The 13,933-nt window shown below is 45.1% G+C and overlaps 1 protein-coding gene across 1 annotated transcript in view; it reads right to left on the bottom strand.

Moving 5' to 3' along the window:
- TXN (thioredoxin) overlaps positions 1-11,281 on the bottom strand; it is a 15,198-nt gene extending 3,917 nt beyond the window's left edge. Inside the window, exons 1-3 of the mRNA XM_017859251.1 lie at positions 11,061-11,281; positions 6,090-6,194; positions 5,554-5,613 (exon numbers count right to left, since the gene is read on the bottom strand). Coding sequence (XP_017714740.1) covers positions 5,554-5,613; positions 6,090-6,194; positions 11,061-11,084 — 189 coding nt within the window. The 5' untranslated portion in view covers positions 11,085-11,281. The remainder of the gene's footprint in view (positions 1-5,553; positions 5,614-6,089; positions 6,195-11,060) is intronic.
- Positions 11,282-13,933: the final 2,652 nt, after the last annotated feature.

Here is a 13,933-nt window from a genome sequence, read left to right on the forward strand (position 1 = left end):
TTTTTTGTAGAGACAAAGTCTCTCCATGTTGCCCACAGGCTGGTCTCAAACTCATGAACTCAAGTGATCTGCCTTCCTCAGGCTCCCAAAGTGCTGGGATTACAGGTGTGAGCCACCACGCCCAGCCTCCTGCCTATTTTTAATTAAAAATTGATATGTGAGGCCAAGGCCAGTGGACTACCTGAGGTCAGGAGTTCGAGACTAGCCTGGCTAACATGGAGAAACCCCATCTCTACTAAAAATACAAAAATTAGCCAAGCATGGTGGTGCACGTCTGTCATCCCAGCTACTTAGGAGGCTGAGACAGGACAATTGCTTGAACCTGGGAGGTGGAGGATGCAGTGAGCTGAGATCACGCCACTGTACTCCAGCCTAGGTGACAGAATGAGACTCTATCTCGGGAGGAAAAATAAAAAGACTTTGTGGATTCTCAAACCTTGCTGCAGTATCAGAATCACCTGAGGGATACTACAAGTTTCCCCATCAACCCCTATCTTAAACCATTACAGTCAAAGTCGAGCTTCAGGTGACTCTGACGCTCTAACCTTTGAAAGCCATCCTACTTAGAAAATCCACAAATTCCTAACATTGCAAATTGGGCTAGTTGATTCATATTTCCTCCTCTCCTAGAAGTGGCTCTTGCTACAGCTAAAGATTTTTCTGCAGCTCAAAGGTAATTGAAGTAACAGACATTCCTCAACTGTGGAATGCTAAATGAGAATTCTTGTAATACCCCATGCTCAACACATTGTTCATGCTGTAAGAGGGCAAGGTTTGGAGGACAATACCATGAAACTGGTTTGGTTTGGAACCCAATAGGGATTGAAAATGTCAGCCAGACACTCAAAAGAGGACTGGGAAAGAAATACAGAACTACTCAGCACCTAAGCAGCAAAAGCTATACAGGACAGCAAGCGAGCAGGCAGGACTGTTGAGAACCAAATCATGGAAACCAGCAGATAACTCTCAAGGGGAAGAAAGGCCAGCTACAAACACTATGATGACCTCTAGGATGGTGGTTGGCACTACTGTTGAGGAGTTCTTTCTAGGTAATCTTTACTTTTTCTTTTAACGCTGGACACCTGCTGAGAATGAAAGTACAGGTTCCAGTAAGAGGCACAAGGACAGTAAAGGCTGGAATAAAAATGGCGAGTGTTTATTGAATGCATACTATTGAAAACTCACTCAAAGTAAGGGTCAGAGGGAGGTCACCATTTATAAAATAAGTATCATAACCCTGTTGGCTGTCAGAGAAATAAGGTTGGTCTCTCATTTTCAAAAGGGCTACTGCTGATACTTTTCTATGAGTCTATGGAGGCAAAGTTAAAGTTCCCCAGTTTGTCAGAGGGTCACTTTAAGGTTTTAAAAGACACTTTCAGGCCAGGCATGGTGGCTCACGCCTGTAATCCCAGCTCTTTGGGAGGCCAAAACGGGTGGATCACTTGAGGTAAGGAGTTCGAGAACAGCCTGGCCAGCAAAGTGAAACCCCGTCTCTACTAAAACATGAAATTTAGCCTGGTGTGGTGGCAGACGCCTGTAGTCCCAGCTACTTGGGAGGCTGAGGCAGGAGAATTGCTTGAACCTGGGAGGTGGAGGTTGCAGTAAGCAGAGATGGCACCACTGCACTCCAGCCTGGGCGACAGAGTGAGACTCTGTCTCAAAAAAAAAAAGATACTTTCAGGGTGATGAGAGTGCCCCAAGCAGACATGAAGGAGGAGCTGTGTTATACGGAAGTCCTTGAGAGCTTTGCACACCTATAGTAATGCACCATTTAACATTTGGTCGATGACCAAATGTAATGCACCAATTAACATTAGGTCGATGACAGATTGCATATATGTGGTGGTCCCATAAGATTATAATGAAGTTGAAAAATTCCTCTCACCTAGTGATGGGTTAATGTCATAGCCCATCGCATTAGCTGGTGCAAACAAATCTGTGCTGCAATTACATAAAAAGTATACCACTACAGACTGCTTTATCTATGGAGGAGACATTCTTTTGTTCCTTTACTTTCTTTTTTTTTCTTTTTTGAGATGGAGTTTCGCTCTTGTTGCCCAGACTGGAGTGCAATGGCATGATCTCGGCTCTCCACAACCTCCGTCCCCTGGGTTCAAGTGATTCTCCTGCCTCAGCCTCTCAAGTAGCTGGGATTACAGTCATGCACCACCACGCCTGGCTAATTTTGTATTTTTTTTTAGTAGAGACAGGGTTCCTCCAATGTCAGTCAGGCTAGTCCCGAACTCCCGACCTCAGGTGATCCGCCCACCTCGGCCTCCCAAAGTGCCGGGATTACAGGCGTGAGCCACCGCGCCCGGCCATTGTTCCTTTACTTTCTTAATAACCTTGCCTTCACTTAAAAAAGCCTATCACTACAATTATGTACAGTATATATTACTTGATACTAAGTACAATTATGTACAGTATATACTACTTGATACTAAACAGCTAGATTACTGGTTTTTGTATTTACTATACTTTCATCATTAATTTAGAGTGTGTTCCTACTTATTTTTTTAAGAAGAAAGTTACTATGAAACAGCCTCAGGCAGGTCCTTCAGGAAGCATTCCAGGAGAAGGCACTGTTATCATAGGAGATGAAAGGGCCATGCATATTACTGTCCCTGAAGACCTTTCCGTGAGACAAGATGTGGGGATGGGAGACAGTGATACTGATGTTCCTGACCGTGTCGGTCTAGGCTAATGTATGTGTTTGAATCTTAGTTTTTAACAAAAAGTTTAAAGTCTTTTTTAAAAAAGCTTATAGACTAAGGATATAAAGAAAATATTTTTGTAGAGCTGTACAATGCATTCGTGTTTTAAGCTAAGTGTTACTAGAAGAGTTAGAGTTAAAAAATAAAAAACTTATAAAGTAAAAAAGTTATAATAAATGTACTGCTGCAAAAAGAAATTTTAAAAATAAAATCTGTAAGCATACAGTGTTTATATGTCTACGGGTTCTAGGCCTTCACATTCACTCACTACCCACTCACTGACTCACCCAGAGTACCTCTCAGTCCCGCAAGTCCCGTTTATAGCAAGTACCTTATACAGGCATACCATTTTTTAATCTTCTATATATTTTCACCATACCTTTTCTAGGTTTAGATACACAAATACTTACTGTTGTGTTATAACTGCCTACAGTATTCAGTACAGTAACATGCCTTACATGTTTATGGTCTAGGAGCAATAGGCTTTACCACATAGCCTAGGTGTACAGGAGGCTATGCCATCTAGGTTGTGTAAGTACACTCTATGTGTACACAACCAAATTGCCTAACATTTCTCAGAAGGTATCCTCATCATCAAGTGATGCATGACTGTACTTCCCAAAGGCAGTAAGAACACCTGTCCTCAGTACAGTATGGTGCACTGCTCTGCCTCAAGAGACTGACTTCACCTTCTGTGCTGCAGTCCCATTACCTGTTCAATGAGGGTGCTAATAAAAAATATTCTTATAGTTATTGTGAAGATTAAATGACATAGTGCATGCAAAGGGCTTATCATGGCATCTAGCACCTATTTACTTTCACATAAAAATCAAGGCTGGGCGTGGTGGCTCATGCCTGTAATCCCAGCACTTTGGGAGGCCAAGGTGGGTGGATCACCTGAAGTCAGGAGTTTGAGACCAGCCTGACCAACATGGTGAAACCGTCTCTACTAAAAATACAAAATTAGCCAGGCATGGTGGTGCATGCCTGTAATCCCAGCTACCCAGGAGGCTGAGGCAGAGAATTGCTTGAACCCAAGAGGCGGCAGTTGCAGTGAGCCGAGATCACGCCACTGCACTCCAGTCCAGGTGACAAAGCGAGAGTTATTATAACTGTTATTCTCAAATGTTAGTCTCAAAAAAAAAAAAAAGAAAAAAATCAAGTTGTTATCTGATAGGATCAGTGGCAGTTAGAATTTCTCTACTCCAGGTGCAATTTTCCCCTAGCTAAATTGACCTTAATAGAAGAAGTAAGACTAAGTTTGATTAAAACAAGGAACAAGGATTTTTTTTTTTCCCACAAAAGTGCAATTACACTTTTTTTTTTTTTTTTTAAAGAAACTCTGGGACACATCTAGAACAGTAACTTAACAACCATACCACATTCATCATTCATTCTACACCTATACTACATGCAAGGCAGGTGTGCTAGGTGAAGGGGAAACCAAGGTGAATTAAGACAGGGTCCCACCCTGATCCTAGGAATCTACCGAGACTAATGGTAAAGGACAGACATAAAGATCATTATAATAATTGCCAAGATTTACTGAGTACTTAGGGCACACAAGGGGGTAAGTGGAGAAGGGGTGAAGCTCATGACAAAGAGTTAGTCAGGTAGGAAAGGAAAGGACAGACCAGAGGGAGGAGACAGCACAAGCCAAGGCAGGGGTTGCCCAAGGCACAGAGTCAAAATATGGCTGAGAATATGCAATCTGGGGTTGCTGCGCCCTCCCATGTTTAGAGAGCACTGCCATATGCCTGTTTTAAGTGACCCTTCAGCCTTTATTGGACATTCCATGTTTGCTCAATGAATAAGCAACCTTGGGAGATTGATGTGACAGGTCTTAAGGCTCAAGGAAGAGGAGTGACTGGCCTAAAAGCAGAAGCCAGTGAGCCAGGACTGGAAGCCAGGTCCAGCGCCTCTGTTGCCACACTGCACCCCTCCCCCATCGCCTTTCCTTCTCCACTGGGGCTAAGTGAAAATGCTCACTTATCTGCAAAGGGCCCCGAAGTGATACCTCTTCAACAGGATCTCCTAGGTCAGCGGTCATGTGCTAAGCACTGTATCTATACCCACCATAAGGCAGAGCATCCTCTAATGGGTAGTGCTTAAGGTCAAGAGCTGAGAAGCCAGACCACTTCATTTTAAATCCTAGCTCAGCCACATACTCACTGAAACTTCATGAACAAGCTGTGTTTCAGTTTTCTCATCTATAAAATGGGGATGATAACAGCACTCAGGATTAAATGAACTGATACTTAAAAACTACCCAGAATAGTGCCTGGCATATACCTAGTGCAAAACAAGTATTCATTAAATAAAACCAAACCTGGAATTTCTTCCAAATTATTCTCTCAGGTACCTTGGTGTTTATCTGTTAAAACACTTGTGGTTTCTAATTGACTAAAATCAACCAAGACTAGAATAGGCTTGCAAATGCAGGTTCTCACGCTACTGCAAGTTCACAAAGAGCCCTACAAGTGGTCTCATAATTTGGTGACCCCATCAAGCCTATGGATGTAATGATCATAGCTAAATTCAATCTCTATTTATTGAGCATCTCAGACTGTAAAGTAGAACGTAGGGTTTTAGAAAGGTGGGTGGCCCATAAGATTCAGAAGTCTTACTGATTTATTTTTGCTTACTTTAGGATGTGATATACAGCTCCTGACAGCTAGGATTAAGCTCCTAACTTACCTGCTCTTCTGAGATAGAACTTTTTAGATAGGATTACAGTTCTAGAATTATTTGACATATTTATGGAAAAAAGCACTGTGCAATTCAGAGGAAAAGGCCAATGTGAAAAGCTCAGTAGTATCTCATATTTCCAGCTACGTACCTGACAGTCATCCACGTCTACTTCAAGGAATACCACGTTGGAATACTTTTCAGAGAGGGACTGGAAAATTTTAAATGAAAAATCCAAAAAGATTTAGAACTAGGTAATGGCAATCAATGTACTCAAGCTTCTTAAATGAAAACTTAATAAAAGTAGAGACTAATTAAAGATCCAAATATTTAGATCTTTGGAGACATAGATCTAAGAGACATAAATTTTCTCTAAATCAAATTTTTCCTAGTATAAAACAGTTTGTCATATCAAACTCTGAGGCTGGGATTTCAAATAAGGCCCATGTTTCAATGTGGGAAAAAAAGAACTATTTAAGACAAAATCAACTTCTAAAATTTATTTTCAATGGGCTACATGTATCAAACCTAAATTATTTGTTATACTACTGCTTCTAGACCAATGATCCAGCAAAGAAACCCCCCCCACCAAAACCAAAATCCTTTAACTGTCTTTCTTTCCTACCTTTGTGACCACCAACCCACAAACACAAATCTCTTATAAAGTAGACATTGTTTAATACTCACATGAAAGAAAGGCTTGATCATTTTGCAAGGCCCACACCACGTGGCTGAGAAGTCAACTACTACAAGTTTATCACCTGCGGTGTTCAAGGCTTCCTGAAAAGCAGCCTAACAGCAAAACAAGCTTATGTTAAATAAATAGTTAAATATTAAACCTTCAAAAGAAAGACTCGACACAATCACACAAAGTACATTTTGGAGGACCTCCTTTCAGGACCTACCTTTTAGCCAAAAACAAAACAAAACAAAACAAAAAAAAACCCAAACAAGCCAAATAAAACTCTGTTTGAAGAAATTCTATATATTGTTGATAGTGTTACTTGATAAGATGAAACAAGATATAATGTGTAGAGCATACTGATATTCATGTCTTCATGACTATTTTATAAAATATTGTGAACTGGCTAATTTCTCTTTCCACCAAACAAAAGGAAAATAAAAATAGATATTTGTACTAAAAATGTTTCCATGTCAAGGCTAGGTATATGGTAGACATTCACTAAACACTTATGGATTATGAAGGGGTCACCTGAAGTCACAAAGGCATAGGATTTTGCAATTGAAACATCACAAGTTACGTAAAAAAAAAAAGTTGGCTGGGCATAGTGGCTCATGCCTGTAATCTCAGCACTTTGGGAGGCCGAGGTGGGTGGATCACTAGGTCAGGAGTTCGAGACCAGCCTGGCCAATACGGCGAAACCCTGTCTCTACTAAAAATACAAAAAAAACTAGCTGGGTGTGGTGGCTCACGCCTGTAGTCCCAGCCACTGAGGAGGCTGAGGCAGGAGAATAGCTTGAACCCAGAAGGTGGAGGTTGCAGTGAGTCAAGATTGTGGTACTGCACTCCATCCTGGGCAATAGAGGGAGACTCCATCTCAAAAAAAAAAAAAAGCTATGACTTTTGATTAAACTCATTTGTCTATGGTAGACCATATGAAAATGTAAAATTTTTTGAAAAGTCAAGGAAACTAACCTTCCCCAAACCTCAACACTCAGACATCACTGTTGACATAAGCATAATGGGGTTTCCAGAGTTGAGATCACATGTTTACCAACTTTTGATTTTTGCCCTTTATTTTAAAACTACACCCTCATCATTCATTAAATGAAAATTTTAGTTCCTCATGAAAGAAATTTTCTTAGATATTGTTTTCATAAGGAATGCTTGTTAAATAAAATTCTTAGTAGAAATGATGAAGAAATCTCTTACCAGTAACTTCCCTGAATTATTTACTATCTAGATACTGTAACCCTGGGAACCGAATATTCTAGTTACCAAGGACTCATTTTGTTTTGTTTTGTTTTGAGACGGAGTTTCACTTGTTGCCCAGGCTGGAGTGCAAAGGCCTGATCTCAGCTCACTGCAACCTCTGCCCCCGGGGTTCAAGTGATTCTCCTGCCTCAGCCTCCCGAGTAGCTGGGATTACAAGCCTCCACCACCAGGCCCAGCTAATTTTTGTATTTTTAGTAGAGATGGGGTTTTGCCATGTTGACCAGGCTGGTCTTGAACTCCTGACTTGAAGTGATCCACCCACCTTGGCCTCCCCAAAACAAAGGAGTCATTTTAACCACAATTAGTCTGTTAGTGCTGACCAAACCCAAAAACCAAACCAGAGCAATTAAGATAAATCAAAACATAAACATCTATATCTGAAGTCTAGGTTTTCTTCAAGGAAACAACACTGGTCAAATAGGTTTAATAAAAAATGAACATTCCCCGGCCCCCGCCGCCACAAGAGGTCCCATAAAGAAAGAAATCAAATAAATAAAACACCATAAGATAAAAAACCAAATAAACAAGAAAACACGAATGTGACCTCAGGTAGTAATAGTTACTTCTCTAGATTTCTAATTTCTACCTCATGTTTTTGGGAAAATAATTCACAATTGGTGTTCCTGAGAAAGGTAGGACAACACTTCCATAAATTTTTCAGTTATGCAAATCCCTCAACCCCACCCCTAGAGGTGGAGACATGGGGAGGGCTGCAGCAGGGTACATTAGAAGTATAGCAATTGTTTTTCCAAATCATCACTGATTGTTCCAGATCAATTTCATTCAAAGCCTTCCCTAATGTGATTTTCAAGAAAGTTAAACCAGGGATCCTTTACTGCAAGATCCAGGTGAGACAGGAAAAAAGGTCAAGAAATGCCAACGTCTGGAATAGACATTTTTGTTTTTTTAACATGATTGACCCTCATTAAAAACTTGAGATTACTTTCAAGAGGGAAGGTATTTCAAACATACTCAAGGCTTTTCCAAAACAGCTCTGCATCAAATTTAAACACAAGTACCTAAAATTCTGAAAAGAGGCATGCAACAATAACTTTTAGCCTAAATGAACATGAGTTACACCCCAGGTATGTGCAGGCTTCACGTACAAACTCTCTTCTGATACTTCCAAACGGGTATCAGCTTGAAAATTATTCAAGAGTATATTACTAAGAAGAAATCACAATTTCCAGCTCCCAGAAACTAACAGTTACTATTAATAAATGTCTCCATCACTGACACCAATAATCTGGGGGAAGCAAAACAATGTAGGTGGGGTAAATAGGAGCAGAGTCTTAAGATCTCTTTGCTTAAACATACCTACTCTGAAGGTAGTAAGTGCCTTGTGGATGGGAGTTGAATAAATGGTAGGTGTCATTCTTCTTTTTTTTTTTTTAAAGTGTTTATTTCTTCCTCATCACATTTACAATGAATTATTCCATTCCTCTCTGAAACAGATCCCAGTTGGCCCTAACGTACTAACAGACTGCCTCAGAAACAGAATTGTTCTCAATGACCAATGATGCCAATTTAGTCCATTAGGATGAAAACGTAAGATGTATTCAACATTTACAAATAACAGGCTGGGCGCGGTGGGTAACACCTGTAATCCCAGCACTTTGGGAGGCCGAAGTTGGTGGATCACCTTAAGTCAGGAGTTCGAGACAAACCTGACCAATATTGTGAAACCCCGTCTCTACTAAAAATACAAAATTACCGGGCGTGGCGGCGCATGCCTGTAATCCCAGCTACTCAAGAGGCTGAGGCAAGAGAATCGCTTGAACTCGGGAGATGGAGGTTGCAGTGGGCCAAGATCAAGCCACTGCACTCCAGCCAGGGCAACAAGAGCAAAACTCCATCTCAAAAAACAAACTAACAAATAACAATCAAATTAGTGTAACTTTCGATCAATGACTTTGGATTGTTACTTTGAGGATTGATTATCAGGGCCTGTGGGCCCAGGCTGTAGTGCTTTTTTTAAAGTTCCTGTCACCCTTGTACACCTTTGTCACTGGTAGAAGAGGAAGGTGCCACCATGCTCTAACAACTGGGAGGACTAAACTGTGCTCCAGAAATCCTAATCAACTTTCTGTTGGATATTGTGACAACTAACATAGACCACTCAAAGGTCTTCTGGCTCCGTGGAGGGGGTTCTCAGCAGTTCAGTTATACTGAGGTTGCCAGACCCTGGAGAACAGAATCCCAGCCCCACTCCCTTCCCCAGGAATGGACTAAAATTTGTCACACAATAGGTGCTTGGAAAAAAGTATATGAAAGACAATTCACTACTAAGGATCTTTTCAACACATGAGGGCTGCTAAAATGAGAATCCCACTAAGAAAATACTGATTAAGAGGAAGATAAAAGACGACAGTGGCAATCAACATATGAGGAAAAAAATACTGAGAGTCAGTAACAGTCAAAGGAACAAAAGGATCGGGGACACATTGCAGACACACTTCTGTTTCCGAAGCCCACCCGGCACCAAACAGGTCAGGGCACCCAAGGCGGGCGAGGACCCGCCCTCCCCTGCTTCCCGCGGGTGGGGAGGAGTAATCGCAGGGTAGGCGCTGGCCAGGGGTCTTTTACCGTTCGGGCAGTATCAATTTCCTCCACTCACTCCACTTTTCTGACGCTGCATTTAACAAATATTTCTGCAATGGCTACATTAGACGCTGCGTGTTAGGCTCTGGGTTTCCTAATCTAGAAGGTTTTAGGCTTGCAATAACTTTCAAACATGGGAAGTCTGTTTTGCCTTGGGCATTTTTAAGAGGACAAAACATCGATCGGGATACCGATAGGTCGGCGAGCAGGGGCAGGGCGCGGCTGCACCCAGGAGGAACCATGGCTCCAGCAAAACCCACCGACTGAGGGTGAATCACGGACGGGCAGGGCAGCCGAGGCCCCCGGGCCCAACCTTGGGGACTGAGTCATTCCAAAGCCACTGCTGCCGGAAACACGCCCTGCGCCACAGGAGTCCCGTGGGCGCGGCCCGGACCTCACTTCCTCGCGTCACCTGGGGCCCTCTGGCCTCCCCGCAGGACCTGCACGTGCCAGGGGGTCTCCAGCCGCAATCCGCCTTCTTAGTGCGGATACAGCACGCGTCACCTTTGGGGCCGGGAATGGATGGAAGCAGCCGGGGGTCTCCGGCCTAGACCAGCTCCCAAGGGAGATCACTACCCCCGCTGCGGGTGGATCACTTCGCATACGGAAAGGCAGCGGCGGCCAGCGACCCGTGCCTTCCGCAAGGGGCCCTGTCTATCCTTGCCTAAGGCCTGAATCTGGATACAGAAGGGGGCCAAGGGCGGACCCCTTCTATTCCCTCACCTTCCTCCAGTCGGGGCTGCCCGGACGGGAGGGTGCAGGAAGGGCAGCGTGGGGACTCCTCACGCTGCCCGCGCTCTCACATCTCCCGGGCGCTCCCCGCGTGCGTGCAACCCCCCGGGGCACAGGGTGCGGGCAACGCTGGATACCGCCACTCCGCCCTCCAGGGGACCCTCGTCCCTCTCTTCCCTTCCGCCAGGGCAGGCTCCACCGCCTTGGGCGCGCCCAGGCCGCTGCTTCCCTCAATCCCAGGCCGAGACGCCGCGTCCCTTTTCCCCGGCGATGCAGAGGGGCGGCCTCTGCATCTCCCGCCACCGCCTTCCCCAGCTACAGAGGCCGCCCGCGGCGCCGGCGCCCTGGCCTTCCCCGGGAGCGCGTACCTTGCTCTCGATCTGCTTCACCATCTTTGCTGCTGGGATCTGAGGAACGGCTGTAAGAACCGATGGGAACGGATCCAAAGCACCAGACCGAGCTTGAAGACTCGCCGCTTGCTCTGCCTTTATAAACGGGCACGCCCGGCGTGCGTGTGGCGGGGGCGCGCGCGCCCGCCCGGACCTCCGCGCCCGCCGCTGCTCCCCGGCCACGCCCCGCCCCTGGAGCCTGCGACCCGGGATCGGGGCGGGGCTGGCGCAAGCGTGGGGCGGAGCTCCAGGGCCTAGGCTCCTGCGCCTCCAAGCCCAGCTCGCACCCCAGCTGAAAGTGGAGATCAGCACTTTTCGTGACGGTTGGAGGCAGGGAGACGGACAGTCACCCCCAGAGACACAAGGTCCTTCCCAGGTCACCTGGGGTTGCGTCCGCCGCGCCTGAATCGAACGCGCCCACGCTCGAGATGGGGACAGTCCTGGGACCGCCCAGGCAGGGCTGGATTCCTCGAAAAGTCCCGCCACGCCCCGGCCACCACCAGCCCCGTGAACCTCACAAAGTGCTGAGTAACGGTGACCAGGAAGTTTCTCGGTGTGTACGTCCTTGCCTCCTCTCCAGAATTTATTGTTACCGTTCTCTTCTCTAACCTCCTTCTGTTCTTTCATTTTCACTGCTGAACCCGCTGCTCCAGCTTGACACAGCGGTTTAGTGAGATAGAAACGACCGGGGGACTGGTTGGGCTCTTGACCATCAGACAGCTGCGTGTGAGATGGAAGTGCCGCCGGATTGAGCTCTGCAACTTAGTTACGCAGTTGTGACCCTAGAAAGGTCCTGACCTCCTAGAGTCTCAGTGTTCCCTTCTATAGAACGCGAATCATGATGGTCTCAATCTCACGGTGGTGTTATTTTGAGGGTTAATAGTGCTTGCAAAGTGATCAGGACCGTGCTTGCCACGTAGTAAACACTCCATAGATAGTTCTTATTCGGTGTCTTGCGGGGACTGATTGGGCCTGGCCACCTTATACAGCATTTACAGTGGGACAGCACGCAAATTTGTGTGAGTTTTTTCTAACGGAGGCAGACTCCTGGAACAGAAGTCGGAGTTTACGTTGATCCAGTAATGCCTGTTGCAGGTTATGTCTGGCAGGGCTGGGGATTGTGGAAGGTGGGTGTGTTAGCTGACTTTGTGGAGCCAGGAAGGCCTGTCAGCGGCTGAAAGTGGAGGTTGAAAAGCTGTTCACAGGAGAGCCGGAAGGCTGGGAGGGAGAATCCCAAGTCTGTATTTTCAGAGCTGAGCTGTTCCCAATGAAGCTGCAACTAGGTGTAATTGCCTAGGGGTGGTGAAACTGCTGCCTGGCTGCCCCCTAGAACCCCTGGCTTCCTTCTTTTGCTCTTTCAGACAGAGGAAGGGAGGAAACCAGAGGTTTTGAACCTATTGTGCAAAGTTTCTAGGGGGCTGAGGAGCACGGGGCGTGAATATGGATATAGGCAAGGGACACATTCTAAAGACAGCCCTAGAAGGAGGGAAGACAGATTGCCCTGAATGCAGCAACGTTCCCAAAGAGAGGGAGGTTACTGGGGTAGAGAGGAAGGAGCTGTATGGAGCACCCATAGCAGAATCTATAACCTGCTTTTCTGCTGCTGGGTTTTCAGTTCAGCTGCATCCTAGCTTCCTGGCCTTTATCTGTTTGTTGGTGAGTTTGCATAGGTGATGACAACAAATCATTGAGTTACAGGAAGGGGCAATGCAGGCCATCCTCAATGTTCAGTGACTCAGTGAAGGAAGTACTCCCTCTCCCCAACCTCCACAGAACCAACGCAGAGTAGATGTGGAGGATGGTACAGTTATAAGGAACTGGGAGGCCAGAGTATGTGTTAAGAGTCTGGACTCTGCAATTTGACTCCCTTGTCCTCATCCCTTCATGACTGGGTAACTCTAGGCAAGTCTAAATAGCCTTTTTGTGCCTCAGTTTCCTTATCTGAGAAGTGGGCATAATAATAGCTTGTGCTATTATAAGAGTTGAGTGAACTAAAATATATGTAAAATGCTTAGAACTGTGCCTAGTGTGTAGTGAATGCTACAAGAACTATGATTATAGGCTATTAAATGAATGATGAGATCCATCTGGAATCATGACAGAGCTAGGGTGGAAAGAGACAATAACAGGTGTCAGTCTTAAACGAATTAAGTAGTGAAGACAGTAGTAATGAACAATGAGCTCTAACATAAGCCTCAAAGGAAAAGGGCTTTTTTTCCCTGCAAGGAAGAGAGAGAAGTGGGCTGGATCTGGTCCCAAGGAGCAGGTTCCCTGCAGTTGTGGCAAGGAGGTGACATCCTTTGAGAAGAGTGAGGTACAGGGGAATTATTTGGGACTGCCCAGAGAGGAAGGGTTCATTTGTGCAGAGAAATGTAGAGGCTCTGTGTATTAGTCAGAATTTTCAGTTGCAAGGAGAAATTCTAGCTCAAACTGACGTAAAGCAAAAAGAGAATTAGTAACTCATTACCAAGAACCCCAGGGGCCTAACAATGTCACAGGGCACCATCTCTCTAGTTGCATTCTCAAGTAGGCACTCTATGTAGGAGTGAAGTAGGCAGCTCCAGACTTAGGTTCCTAGTAGTTTAGTATCTCTGCAGGAAGAGTGTTCCTCTTCCTTGTTCTTGTAAATGTCTGAGAGGCTGACCTTCACTTTCATGGTGGGGAAAGGGATTAGCCTTGATTGAAACTTTGGACTAAGAGTAGGGAAAATCCAGGTGGTTACCAGAAAAAGAAGAGATTGCTGCCGGACCAGCAAAAATGATGTTTTCATGTCACCCAAAAGGGCAGAAACATGTAACAAGGGTGATAGAATGACTTCAGGCCTGGGTCAGCTGAGTCCAGCCTCCACATGG

This window comes from Rhinopithecus bieti, unplaced genomic scaffold (assembly GCF_001698545.2).
Source record: "Rhinopithecus bieti isolate Rb0 unplaced genomic scaffold, ASM169854v2 scaffold_47444, whole genome shotgun sequence".
Lineage (NCBI taxonomy): Eukaryota > Metazoa > Chordata > Mammalia > Primates > Cercopithecidae > Rhinopithecus > Rhinopithecus bieti.